Raw genomic sequence first — 13,734 nt, forward strand, 5'->3', positions numbered from 1 at the left:
GGGTCAAGGTAAAAGTCCATGTAGGAGTGGCCTTTGAGCTAAGATTTGAAAAATGATAGGAGTTAATTAGGGAGAGAGGTGAGGAAAGAATATTTTAGAGGGAAGCTAGAGAATATTCCTTTAGCTGAGCTTGATTGCTAGAAGATTAGGATGGCTAGAAAATAGATGTTTAAAAAGGGGAGGTCTGTGAAGTGAGGCCTCATACATATGCAGGCAGTTCTTGCAGCCCGGTTAAGAAGGTTGGTCTTTTATCTTAAGGGTAATGGTGATCCATTCAATTGTATTTTGGAAAAGCCTTTGTCATTGTGGTGCTTGAGGTGCTTTGATTTGAAAAAATTCACTCTGGTGGCTGGGTGGGACAGGGGGAGGAAAGGCTAAAGGGATATGGATCCCACAGTCAGCCCCTTCAACAGAATTTTATGTCAGACATTCTAAATATTAAAATATCAATAAAGACATCCTTGATGTTTATTAATCTGCTGGACAAACTCTTTGACTCCTGTGCAAATTTATTTCTCTGTACAAAGACTGTTATCCCATTTTAAAACACAGTTCAACTATCTTTTTTGCAGCTTGTTAACATACATCCATAATGTCCATCTTCTTCGTCACTACTAAAGGTCAAGATGTATCTTCATCACTATCTGAATATCATGGACAGGACACCTTCTTTCCCTGCTGCCCATCAGGAAATTCTTCAAGTGTGGATATCTTACTATATAAAAGAAAATATGCATATTCTGATATATTGAAAAATTGGTATGAGGTGGCCCTATCTCCTGGTTTGTGATTACTCTCTCTGCTTCCATCCTGAAATGCATTTCAATAAAGTCTAGCTTTAAATTATGAGTCTGTGGGTCTTTCCCCACAATCATGGAGGTAAAATAAAAGATTTTGGTCATTTAAGAAAAGAGTGAGTAGATAGTGGCAGCTGAGAAAAAAAATAACATAGTCAAGAAATATTTAGAAATTAAAATCAAAAGTGTTTAGTGTCAATTGGATCTGGAACTTGTTTCAAAGTTGAGACCCAGATTTCTTGCTTCACAAATGAATAAATGGTGGTGCTAATCAATGAATTAGGAAACACTTACAAATAACAAGAGTTAGCCGTGCTAAGAATTGGGTTATGAGCATTCAAAAAAAGAAAAAGTTGGGGGAAACATCCAAAGGAATCCCCAAGATGAAAAATAGCATGGCATATTCAAGAAAATGAAGAAAGACCATTGTGGCTGAGGTAATGAGATTGGCAAGGGGAGAAAGAACTGAGATTAGAGAACTAGTTGCACAGTGTTTTGGGCCACCATGAAAACTTAGAAATTTATTTTAAGTGCAATAAAACCTTAAGAGTTTTAAGCATGAAGGTTCATAATTCAATTTAAATATTATGAATACAATGTTGTGATCTTTATAACATGAATTGGAGAAGTAAAAATGTAGAAATAGGAAACCAGTGAATGGTTGTTGTGGTATACAGACAAGAGAGATGATGACCTGGATGAAGGGTTGACAGCAGATATGAAAAAAATAAAAGGAATCAAGAGATATTTTGAATATACAATGAATTGATCATGCTAAGGTTGATATGAAGGGATGAGGAAAGTAGTTAAGAGAAAGGAAAATTATCAATACCTAGCTTTCAATTAAGTAGTAAGACAAGTGGGGGAAGGAAAAGATTAGTGAAAGAAAAAATGAAGATTCCATTTTGGATATGTTTTTGGTTACATTTTCAGATGTGGGAAACGCATGTAAAATATTGAAGTGGAGATGTCAAGCCACTGTTGGAAACATAAGGCCGAGGCCTAAGAAAAGGTCTGTATGGAGATATAAGTCTCCAACTAAAAGGACAGGTATTAAATCCATGGAAATGTTGCCATCAGCTAGGGGAGAGAAGACAGAGGAAAAAGAGAATTAGAACCAAATAATTCCTTAGGTCACCAGAGGATGAGTTAGTAAAATGATATGAAAAAAAGAGAAATCAGTGATTGGTTGAGAAGGAAAACAAGAGATTATTTTCACAGAGGCTAAAGGAAGAGGAGAAATGACCTACCATATTAAATACTGCTGTGAACTAGAGTAAGATCAAGCTAGAGAAGTATATATTGGTGTAATAATATAAATGTCATTGGCAATACTTGACACAGCAAATTCAGTGAAGTGATGATTATGGAAACTTCACAGTATAAAGTTGAAAAAATAACTGAAGTTGAGGATAAGAAGACTGTATGGTAAAAATACAGTAAAGAGAGTAAAGAAATGAGGCTGTGCATAGAATAAAATCTAGCGGTCAAGAATTTTTTAGTTAGGAGATATATAGGCAATCGAGGGGGAAAATCTGGCTGGAAGAAAAGGACTGCCAAGGCAAGAAAGAGTGAAAAATCTAAGGGAAAAAAAAAGCCTTTTAAAAGATAAAAATGGGATGAAAGTTACCATTAATAAAAGTAGAGGGAATGGCTTTTGAACAAATGAGGTGTGCTTTCTTCTTTATGATAGGAAGAAAGAAAAAAATGTGAGGAACAAGTATTGATAAGTTCGCAGGTGGGAAGAAGAGAGAGTTTCCAAGCTCTGGCTTCTATTTTATCATTTAAGTATAAGAAAAACAACTGAGTGATATTGGACATAGATAATAGCTTTAATAAATTTTACATTTAAATTCAAGGTAATGGAGAATGAATAGCTTGAGGGTTAGGGAGAAAACTGGGAGCATGGGGTGTCATGAAAGCCCTAAATAAACATCTATGTTTGAATTAAGAGATGGAGCGAAAAGCCATATGAAAGTATCAAATCAAAGCCATTACAAATGAAAAGAAAAAGACAAAAACAAAGAAGGTAGGAGAAGATTACTATGAGCTTAATATATTTAAGAAATGTAGATTGTATAATTTTTAGTTTCTTTTACTTTTTAACTATATTAACTGCAAAACAGATGTTTTCATATTGTGAAACTATCTAAATGTGAGCATTGTGTATCGGAATCATCCTTAAACCAGATATCCCTAACAGTAAGAAACAATCTATGGAGAAGTTACAGAAAGACATATATTAGAAATGCATGGCTGGGCAAATGGTGTTAATGACAATAAATATCTTCATCAAGATAGTTCTTAGAAATTCCTTTGACGAATTGGTTAAAGTGAGTCTTCTTTAATGTGACAAAATGTTAATTGTAATTTCCTGTAATTGTAGAATTATAGTTGATTTTTATGCTTTTCTGAATTTTTCAGGTTGATTATTATAGCTTTTACCTGAGAATTAATGAATTATATGAAATTATATATATATATGTATACAAGAAATAAATACACTTCATTATTTTTCTAAATATATGCATTTAATTGGTATTTTATAATTTGGATTCAGCATGAATTGCAATAAATGGATCCTCAGCAGAGTTACTGATAGAAAAATGAGCATTGCCATCACTGGAAACATAGATTTTAATTCCTGTGCAATTGCCACCAATTTTATCTCCAGAAATGATGTCACAATATGTGCCAGCAGGAAGACCAGTTTGCAAAGTTAAAGATAATGGCCTGTAAAATAAAATTCAAGATGTAATTTGAATTCAACACAAATAAAAGCATGAACACAGGCTATCTTTAAAATACTTTAATTTTGTGCCTTTGAACTCTAAGAAGTCAAAATCCCAGTGAGAAGAAAAGCCATACACAAAAATCCTTCCAGTATGCTGAATAGCTTTCTCAGGACCAAAAAGAGTCTTACAGAAGATCTGGTAATTCCCTAATCAGTAGTAAATATTGCCATACAATTAAGGTTGAAGAATATCAGTGATCATTTGAGAGAGTTTCAACCATTTATGAACACAAATATTTTATATTTATTCTCATCTGAATTTAAAATACTGATTGCTTTCAAGAACTTAGATTTATTTCTTCAAAAATATCATTTTTCAAGGGGCTAAAATGAATTACTACTGGAGGTAAAAATAACCCAATATTTCTAAGAAAAAATATATAGTTTGAAATATAAAGCTAATTGTATAAATTTGTTTTGGTTCTCCCATCCGCTGTGACTCTTTCGGCAAGATAGAGATAGAGTTGATTTTTTTTGTCAAAGCAAAACATAATTGAGGACAATGAGGTAAGCAGAAGTGGAAGCTGGTCTTGGACTGAGATATTTCAACAAATCACTGCAAAAAGATCTTCTGAGTACCAGTTCAATCAAGGAGGATATAACATACTAGAGACAGAGTATATAAGTATTACAAGGCCAGTAAGGAGAAGTCTCAGAACTAAACTCAAAAATCTCCTGAGGCAAATTGTGACACTAGGATACATATTCTCTATACAGATGCTTTAAAAATTATTATGTCACAAGGAGATAGAGAAGTGATGAAAGAAGATCAAAGAACAAGATAAAAGAGCAGTTGAGAAAAAAAGCTGGAAGAAAAGTATTTTAGTACTGAAGTGGTATTTTTTCATTATTAAAAAAAGAAGACCACAAAATACGTCCTTCTAGTGTTTTCACAACACCTATATTAACTATTTTGTGTATTTTGTGGGCTTTGGGTGTGAGTATGTGAACATATACAGGTGCATTATGTACCCACATGATATGCAAGGGTACACGAAAAAGAATTCTACTTATAACTGAAAGCCTTATTAATAGGAGACCAAAAGAATAAGGGGCCATATCATTTTTCTTTTGGCCCTTTTCTGATCTGAATTTTTTCTTATCCACTGGACTAAAGGATTTTGGGAAAATAAAAGAATAAACCTAGGAAATAGTAATATAAAACATTATTCTAAATTGATATCCACTTACCAGTCATCATTGTTAAAGACAATGAATCCTCTGTTTCCTCTACCAAATGCCACTTGGTTGTTACCGTTATCCCACCAGTTTGTGAAAGGCTGGCCATCAACTACATTACGGAAAATAACCATGTTCCTAAAAATAAAACATCACATAAAGTGTTGATGAATACTTCAATAGGTTAAAATAAAATATTAAGGAAAGTATATTATTAGGATGTATCACTAAATAAATATTCCCACCTTATTTGACGCCATCGATGTTCACAGACCCAGTCATTGCCACAAGTAGTGTCTGGATTAATTGTAACTTCTTTAATTACTCCATTAGTATTTGGTGGTCCAACCCAATCATTAATATCCTTATCAGCAGAAAAAAAAAGTTTCAGATTTTGAATATTTCTTTGGTGTTGCAAACCCCATCTATCTTGTTGGTGAGTCTCTGCAGTGTCTTTCTTTAGAATCCACTCCTTCATTGTTTTTACAGGCTCCTACTAAATCCTCTTCTCCCCAGCCTTTCATTCTCTAGTGCTATATGTCAAACAAGGGTAAGACTTATTTTATCCTACATTCTCTTTCCAAGGAGCTGCAATGGCTTCTTTATATTACTGTGAAATACTGAAAAGGCAAGGGCTATAATGCTAGAAGTATTGAGATTAAAACACAAGCTCTATTACTACTAGCCAAAGAAATTTCGCCAATATGCTTAACTTCCCTGGTCCTGTTTTCTCATGTGTAAAACGGGGCTATTGCTTGGTTGCTATAAAAAGTAAATAATGTAATATATGTGAAAGGGCCTTGAATATAGCATGAAGAGGTTATGGAAAGGTAAATTCATTCAAATATTTGAATGGACAAAGTCCATGAATACTGAGGTCAGAAATAAAACCAATTAATGAAAATTATAAAAGTTAGTTCAGTATAAAGGGACACCTTCTAAATATTGAAGCTATATAATAAAATGATGATTTGCTCATGAGACAGTGGGCTTCTAAAATTAAAAGGAATTCAGAAGACACTAGATAAATATCTGGTTTTTAGTGAAGAGGATTTTCTCCACAGACATGAGGTTGCTTTACAATGCTGCCTCTGAAACCTTCTGTTTAAAAAGAAACCCTTCTACCAACATTCTAAATTTCATCATAATCTTATTTCTAAAATCCTTTTAAAAATTGCTGGCCAGGCTAATGTCTTTACCACATCCTGAACATTTTTTTTCATTCTTATCTTTACTGGATTAGCGTGTGAGTTTCCTCTTTAATATAATTTCCTTCCTCATATAAGAAACTATCCTTTTTTAACCTCATCCTCAGATCACCTCGGTTATTTCTTGGTTTTGTAGTCCATAGAACTTTTTTTTAAAAAAAGGATTTAACAAATATTTACATTGCTCTTACTATGCCTGTACTATCGTTTTATATTCTCTAGAAGTATTAACTTGTGTAATCTTTATATCAACCCTATGAGTTAGGTACTTATAAGATGCACATATTTTCCTAGCTTTTACTTGCTCTTATTTCTAAGGTTTTTTTTGGGGCAGGGGGGATGAGAACTATACTTGCCATATTTCTGTAATAGCTTGATTAGTCTTTGATAAGAGGTCATGAATTTTAATTCTTTAATATTCTCTGCATTAGTAAAATCAGAATGATGCATCACTTAATAAGAATTGGATTTATAAATATTGAATGAAATAGCATCATGGGAAATTAAAAAAAAAATCTTTCCCTTTCTTGAGAAGATATTTTAACTCCAAAACTTACTCTTCCATTCTCAAAATATCTTGGCCATCGGAAGCTCGACATCACTCGTGTAAATCCATAAGGATGAGCAAGCATAAATCCAACTCCCATTTTATACAGTCTGAAAGTTACAAAATAATATTATCACAGAAGAAAGAATACTTTTACTATCACTGAAAGGTAAGTAAAAATGCAACTGTGTTTCCTACCTGGAGTCCCAGAATGTAAGAATAGATGCTCCCCCAGCTCCATGTCCTCGCTGATTGTCATGGTTATCCACAAATATAAGTGCTCGATCAGAAGGCATGAAGCCCCACCCTTCTCCCCAGTTCCTATTACAAAAAAGAAACACTTGCATAAACAAAGACACACATATATATTTCTTTTGCAAGACTTTAGAGTAAACTTAAGTGTGTCATTTTCTGAAAAGCCTCCTCAGATTAAATTTGAGGTTATTCTGTAAGATTGTGTTTTATATAAACTCTAAAAATATATATATGGTTACCTATAAATATATTTCTATTCTTGCATAGATGTATGGATTTCTTGTTTTCCATTCGTATTATTGGTATAAGATTTTGTTGTAAAAAAGGTCCTTTTAGAGGTTCTAATATATTGTAATTTAGATGGACTTCAGAGGAGTCAATATTTGAGCTACATTTTACAGCATGACAAGCTGGGTTAAAATAAGCCTTCAATATTGCATTGTAACAATATTAATATTTTAATATTTCAAATTAATTAATTGATATATTAAATTCTATAGTATGGCCACACTGTGGATAGTTTATAAATTGTTAGATCATTTTAGTAATGACATGACCTTAACAGATTATAAACAAACATTAAGTAAATTAAAATCTCTAGGTTATGTTTTGGGTCTCTAGATATAGTTCTTTGAGATTGGCATTATATATAATAAAGATGACCAACTGGGGTTCGGGAAACTGTAATACTTATTACTAGTAATCAAATAAATAGTGGTTGTATAAATAAAAAGAAGCTCTAAGAAGATAATTCATATTGGGATAATATGACTAATAGATCTGTGAGATAATTCAAAGGACAAATAAGATTTTATTTACTTTAAGTAAGCCATTTTCTCTCCATCCCACTTGCGCAGAACTGTGCCTAATTTTGCACCATACTTGAATTCTGTAACACGGCCATTTACAAAGTACTCACTGCTTGTAATTGGTTCACCACCTAGATCAATTACCTAGCAGAAATACAGGGAAAATATTATTTTACATAAGAACTCTAAAGTATTTTAACCAATAAATTAATATTGTATAGAAAATAGATTAAACTATTTATGCTATTTGAAATGCCCAAAGCGCCTTTCCTAATGCCAAAATTCTTTCTAGTTATTTTTTGCTAAAGTGTATGCTACAATAGTAAAAGAAATATGACAAGGTCTTTCACATTGTCTTGTGAAAATGCTGACCTAATGTAATCTTGCACACAGATGATAGTAACAACTGCTAGTACTCATAAAACCGACACCTTTCTAAGTGCTTCATAAATAGTAACCTATTTAATTCACCAAAGAAAATTAAGGCAGAACCATTGTCATTAGGCCCTTTCTTCACATAAAAATTTTGTTACGCAGAGTTTCATCATTTTGCTTCTACAGCTAGTAGTGGTATAGCTAAGATTTAAGCTCAGATAGACTGAATCCATACAACAAGTATAGTAGTCTGTCTTCCATAATGGTCTCCAAGGAGATGATAAATGGCCAAAGTCTGCAGTCTAAATAAATTCTCTGCACTTCCATAGAACCTATCATGATAAAGGGTTAGATGTGCTATCACTGAATAGAAAGAGGTAAAAAGAACTCTATATACATGATTCAGTGACTAACTCACAGACAAAGCATAGTTAATTAAGTCAGCCATTTATTTTTCCAATGACCTTGAAATAATATTATTTTATATGCACCTATATATAGATGTACCTCTTGGTAAATGAAGGGTTTACTTCCTTCAGGAAACCAGCTTGTGTTTAGATTATGCAGTTTATCCAAAATTGCCTTCATGTCTCCAGGCCACATGTGTTTGGACGCATCAATTCTGAACCCTGCCACACCAATGTCAATGAGATGGTTCAGATAGTCAGCAATCTTGGAACGCACATAATCTTTCTGCAGGGCAAGGTCAAGAAGACCAACCAGACGACAATCTCTGACCTATTGAGGCAGAAAATTTTGTGATTGATACATAAAATATCTTTCCTCTGAGAATTCATTTGATTATTCATTCATTCTTTAATTCATTCATCACTAAACAATTCTAGAGTGCCTTCTTTGCATAGGTCACTGAGGATATTGACATTCTATTATGGACATATATTTGAAATATCGCCTAATATAAAAATGGAGAATGTAGGAAATAAAATGGATCAGCTTTTTAATTTAGTGGGAATTTTTTTAAAAAACATTGATTTGAATTTCTTATTTTTAATCAGTCAAACCTGGAATCTTTCTGTGCTCCTAGGAAATTTAAACTAGTATTAAAATGGAGTTGAATAAACTATATGTCTAAATGTGGATAATTTTGGCATAGAATGTCTTGATTCATTTCACTATATTTTAATTACCTGATAGGGATCATTATAGTTTTCAATGTCTCCACTTCCAGTTTTACATTTGCCATCATTAAAATCCCAACCAGAGAATGGGACCGATGGAAAATCTCTCTTTCCAGGGTTGAAATAACTTCCACAGGTACTGCTTGTTCCTGCTGCCACACCATTTCCACACATGTGATTAATCACAGCATCCACATAAATACGGACCTGAAAAGCAGAGTTTCTATTTCATTTGATATGTCGAGAGGTGAAAATGTAAAGTTTACAGCATGTTAGTAAAATTTCTAAATATTTCTTTATAAATTATGTTTCTTGAGGATCAAAGATCAATTGTGAATGGAATCTAATGTGAACTGAAAACCTACATGCATTCTAGCCACGTTGGCAAATATATATATTTATGATCAATTGAGAGTAAAGCAACTACCATGACTATGAATAGACGGGGCCTTTTCCTGGTAGGTAAGAATCACTTGAGACAAGAGAGATTATTGTTTTTTTTGAATTTTCAATGGTGGAATTACTTTTCCAATGGAAAATTTGAGAAAGAATCTCTACTATCTATTTAGCATCTAAAAGAGGAAAGTTGATATTAATAGCTCATTATGCAACTCATCAAAGAGAAAATAACTACTTACCATCAAGAAATCTATGGGGAAGAAGAGACAGGAATTTGAGGTGAAGATGCAACTCAAATAAAAGTGACAGCAAATATTGTAACTGGGATGTTTAATTTCTAATCAGAAGTGTTCCAGGAAATACGTATAGTTATAAAGGTTAAAAATCAATATTTTGCTTTATAGGTAAACTAAGCTTTAAAATTTTAATTGCATCTTCTTTAGTAGACAAATGGCACAAATGAAAATGATTTAAAGAGTTGAAAAGCACTAACAGTTAATTTTGAGTTATTGTTAAAATATGAAGTGAAAGAAAAATTTTTTAAAAATATGCAATGTTCTCTGTTGAAAAGGAATAAGAGGCAAGAAAGAGAAATGATTATCTTATATAACATTTTAAAGGAAACTTTAACTCACTTACACCAACATTGTTACATCTCGTCACCATGTCTTTGAATTCTTCTTCATTTCCAGACCTTGTGCATAACTTGTAGCTAATTGGCTGGTATCTTTCCCACCAAGGTCTGGAGGGGTTATTAATTATAACATTTTCATTGGGTGGAGAGATCTACAAATAAAACAATTTTAATAAGTATTAAATTATGGATTACTTTGTATAACTGGAAGTTCTAGAAACTATTCAGTAATCTATAGTTGTTTTTGAAACTTTGCACATGCAGTTACATTTCTTTATAAACATTTGGAAATATTTATAGCACATTAGAAATGTTCTGCTGAAGAAATATTATATAAAAAACAAAATATGAAGTTGCCAACAACTTCCTTCCTATTTTTTTCTTCCTCAGGAAATTGTTTTATTTCAAATACCTATGTGTGGAGTATTTACCTTCTGATTCACAGGTAAAGATCAGAATACCATTTAGTTCATGGACAGCAAGCTCCCCCACAATCTATACTATGAACATTACCTACCTGAACCCCTCCAAATCCATTGGGAGCTAAATATCGCTCACATTCACGAGCAATGTCAACCCAGCGCCATTCAAACAAATGGACGATGGATGTCCGTCCAGGCTTGGTATTTGGGGCGTATTGAGCCCAGCAGAACCCAATGGCCAAAAGCAGTAGAAGGAATTTCATTTTGCTTTGAGGTCGTCAGTGTTCTTTCCAGACACTATTTATATTCCTGTAAGAATCACATTTGCAAAGTAAATGTCAACAGGAATAAATATGTAAAGCACAAATTTAATTCATAATCTGAAAAAGATTATCAATCATGTTAACACAACAGGTGAAAAAACATTCGTAAAATCTCCCAGGAAAACAATCTAAATGACCTTTTAGAACTTAATGTTTTCTTATTGAGGGAATATTAGCCATTGCAAACATCTGGCATTTTATATAAATAAACAGTCCCTATTCACGTGTTATTTAATTAGGATTAGATCTTGTTTTGAGGTCCTTCACTAATAGGAGGGAAGTAGCAATCAGAGCCAAGTGAATTCACAGTTAAAATATTGACTTAACAATCTATTTTAAAACATTTGCAGTGTTTTAATTTCAATTGTGGTAGATTGATTTGTGTATCCCAGTTGGACATGTTTTTGGTATTGGTCTCCATTCTGATGAACATGAACCCATTGAAAATAAGAATTCTTCAAGATGTTACTTCAATTAAGTTGTGTACCAAATGAATTAGGTTGGGCTTTAATCTGGATTATTCAGTCCATTATAAACAGAATGAAATTCAGTCAGAGAGAGAAGCTTCAGAAGATGGAAGTTAATGCTACCCAGAGGAGAAAGGAGAAGCTATTACTAAGTACACTGTCATGTGACAGAGAACCCAAGAACCAAGAATCTTGGCAGCCAGCCCCAGAATGTGGCAGTCTTTGTGGAGAAAGCATCGCCTTGCTGAGGCCTTAGTTTTGGACTTCTCTTAGCCTCAAAACCACAAGCTAATAAATTCCCATTACTTAAGTCAACCCACTGTATGGTATTTGTTTTAGTAGCCAGGAAACTAAAACACAGAAATGGGATATTCAACTCAGTTCTGTTTTCCAATCCTCAAAATGCTTAGCTATTTTAATTTGTGTTCATATTTAAGAAATTATTTGGAAGTTGGATGCCCATGAATTGAGGAAACAGACCTTTTCTCCACTCTATCAAATTAAATGCTTAAGCAATTACTATAGCAGTTATGTTGCCAGGTCCATAGCCAATTATCTTTTGTACCTTATATAAAAACACTGAATACATGAATTTGCATCCCTTTTCATTTTTATGTCAATGAAATCCTAGGACAGAGAAAAAGAATTCTAGGAGTATAAGCTGAGTGTCTGCTTTTTCCCAAGCACTGATGATGTTCAGGATACAACGATGAAGAAGACAGAAACTGTTCCTAATTCCTGAGAACTTAAATTCTAGTGTGGTAGAAAATACGCATGAGTGAATAATAACAGTAGGCATAATGATAATGTAGTAAAATAATTTCAGGCAGCAAAAAGAATTAGCATGAAATAACAGAATAATGAAATAGAGGCAGATTATTTGTCGGTATATTTTAGACTGGACAGTCGGAAAAGCATTTCTGAGGAAATTTTCAGGTGTGATTTGAGGGAACCAGTCATTAGGAGATCAAAGAATGAGTGATTCAGATAGAGAAAATAGCAAGAGTTTAAAAGCCCACAGGAAGAACAAGCTCAGACTATTCAAGGAACTTTTTTTTTTTTAAGTCACTATATCTAAAACACATGTGAGAAGGGGAGGGTGAAATGAGATGTGGTCAGAGAGATAGGCCAGATCATGTAAGACTTTTTAGAACATGATGAAAGAGAGAGTCACTGAGTATGTAAAGAAAAGGAGGTGAAATACTTTCCTATGTTTTAAAAGAAAGTCACTCGTGCTACTGTGAGGAAATTTGATTATAGGACACAAGCAGAAGGAGGAAGGCATTATTAGTGGCCTAGGAAAGAAGGGAGTTTCATAGACTAGACTGCAACAGGATGTATTTCAAAGGTAGACAGGCAATAGTTTGTGGATAGCTTGTAACTGAGAAATGGGGGGAAGAGAGAAATTAAAGACGGTGGTACCATTTATTAAGATGAGGAAAATGGGGAAGAACCAACGTTTTGGAAGGAGTATCACAAGTGTTCAGGCCCTTAATTATCCCTCCATTAATCCTAATATTCTCTTCTGGTACCTTCCACTAACCTACCTTGTGAATACCATGTGTCTTGTTCATTGAGAAACACTGTACTTTACAATCAATTTCATACCCCCATGATTTTCCAAGTTCTTTCCTTCTTTCTGTGATCCCCTTCCACCACCCTTGTGTACCTGGTAATTGTTCTTCCTTTCAGATGTAGTTGAAGCAACATCTTTATGAAGCAAACCATGATCTTCCCAAGCATAATTAATAATTCTTCCTCTGCATGACAGCTTTTTCATTTATATGATATTATAAAATTGTACTTGATTCATATTATAAATATTTTGTAAATACTTAAGTCTTTACATGTTCTTTCTTCTAGACCAAGCTCCTTGAAAGCAAACTTTATATCTAATATTTCCAGGAATGAGTAAAATGACTGGCATAATAACTTATGTCCTTAATAAATGGTTGTAATAAATGAACTCTGAGTACCAGATATAGTGCAAGATGTTGATATAACATGGGTTATGTTCTAATCAATTTTTTAAAATAAATAAACACTATGTCAGAAATTGCATAATGGACTCTACTCTAATCCTTACATAAACTTTGTACACATAAGGAACTTGAGTAATTTGCCCAGGTACATAAAGTAAGTGACAAAGCCAGATCTGATAATAGGTCAGACAAATTGGCATTATGTATACTATATACCAATGTTTCTCATAGAATTTTGGAGTCGTGATGTACGATTTGGTGACTAATTGAAATATGATTAGATTGAACTCTGATGTGCTATACATGTAAATTATACTCTGGATTTCAAAGACTTAATATGAAAAAAGAAGCTTAAAAACATTAATAATTGTTATATTGATTACATGTTGAAATGATGTTTGGGG

The 13,734-nt window shown here is 33.1% G+C and overlaps 1 protein-coding gene across 1 annotated transcript; it reads right to left on the bottom strand.

The window, feature by feature from the left end:
- Positions 1–3,306: 3,306 nt before the first annotated feature.
- On the bottom strand, positions 3,307–10,842 carry LOC143649942 (pancreatic alpha-amylase). Its single transcript, XM_077120079.1, has 10 exons — positions 10,654–10,842; positions 10,142–10,288; positions 9,113–9,310; positions 8,472–8,702; positions 7,600–7,733; positions 6,724–6,846; positions 6,536–6,635; positions 5,016–5,134; positions 4,783–4,908; positions 3,307–3,530 (listed from the first exon to the last, which is right to left on the bottom strand). The coding sequence occupies exons 1-10, from the start codon at positions 10,819–10,821 to the stop codon at positions 3,341–3,343; spliced, it is 1,536 nt and encodes a 511-aa protein (XP_076976194.1). The 5' UTR covers positions 10,822–10,842; the 3' UTR covers positions 3,307–3,340.
- Positions 10,843–13,734: the final 2,892 nt, after the last annotated feature.

Source organism: Tamandua tetradactyla, chromosome 11 (assembly GCF_023851605.1).
Source record: "Tamandua tetradactyla isolate mTamTet1 chromosome 11, mTamTet1.pri, whole genome shotgun sequence".
Lineage (NCBI taxonomy): Eukaryota > Metazoa > Chordata > Mammalia > Pilosa > Myrmecophagidae > Tamandua > Tamandua tetradactyla.

Excerpts from the sequence above, each read along its gene's own strand:
- LOC143649942 (XM_077120079.1), bottom strand. The coding sequence starts at position 10,821 with ATGAAATTCCTTCTACTGCTTTTGGCCATTGGGTTCTGCTGGGCTCAA. Across the intron at positions 10,289-10,653 it reads ATGGATTTGGAGGGGTTCAG|ATCTCTCCACCCAATGAAAA; the intron begins GTAGGTAATGTT and ends TTTTATTTGTAG. Across the intron at positions 8,703-9,112 it reads ACTATAATGATCCCTATCAG|GTCAGAGATTGTCGTCTGGT; the intron begins GTAATTAAAATA and ends CTGCCTCAATAG.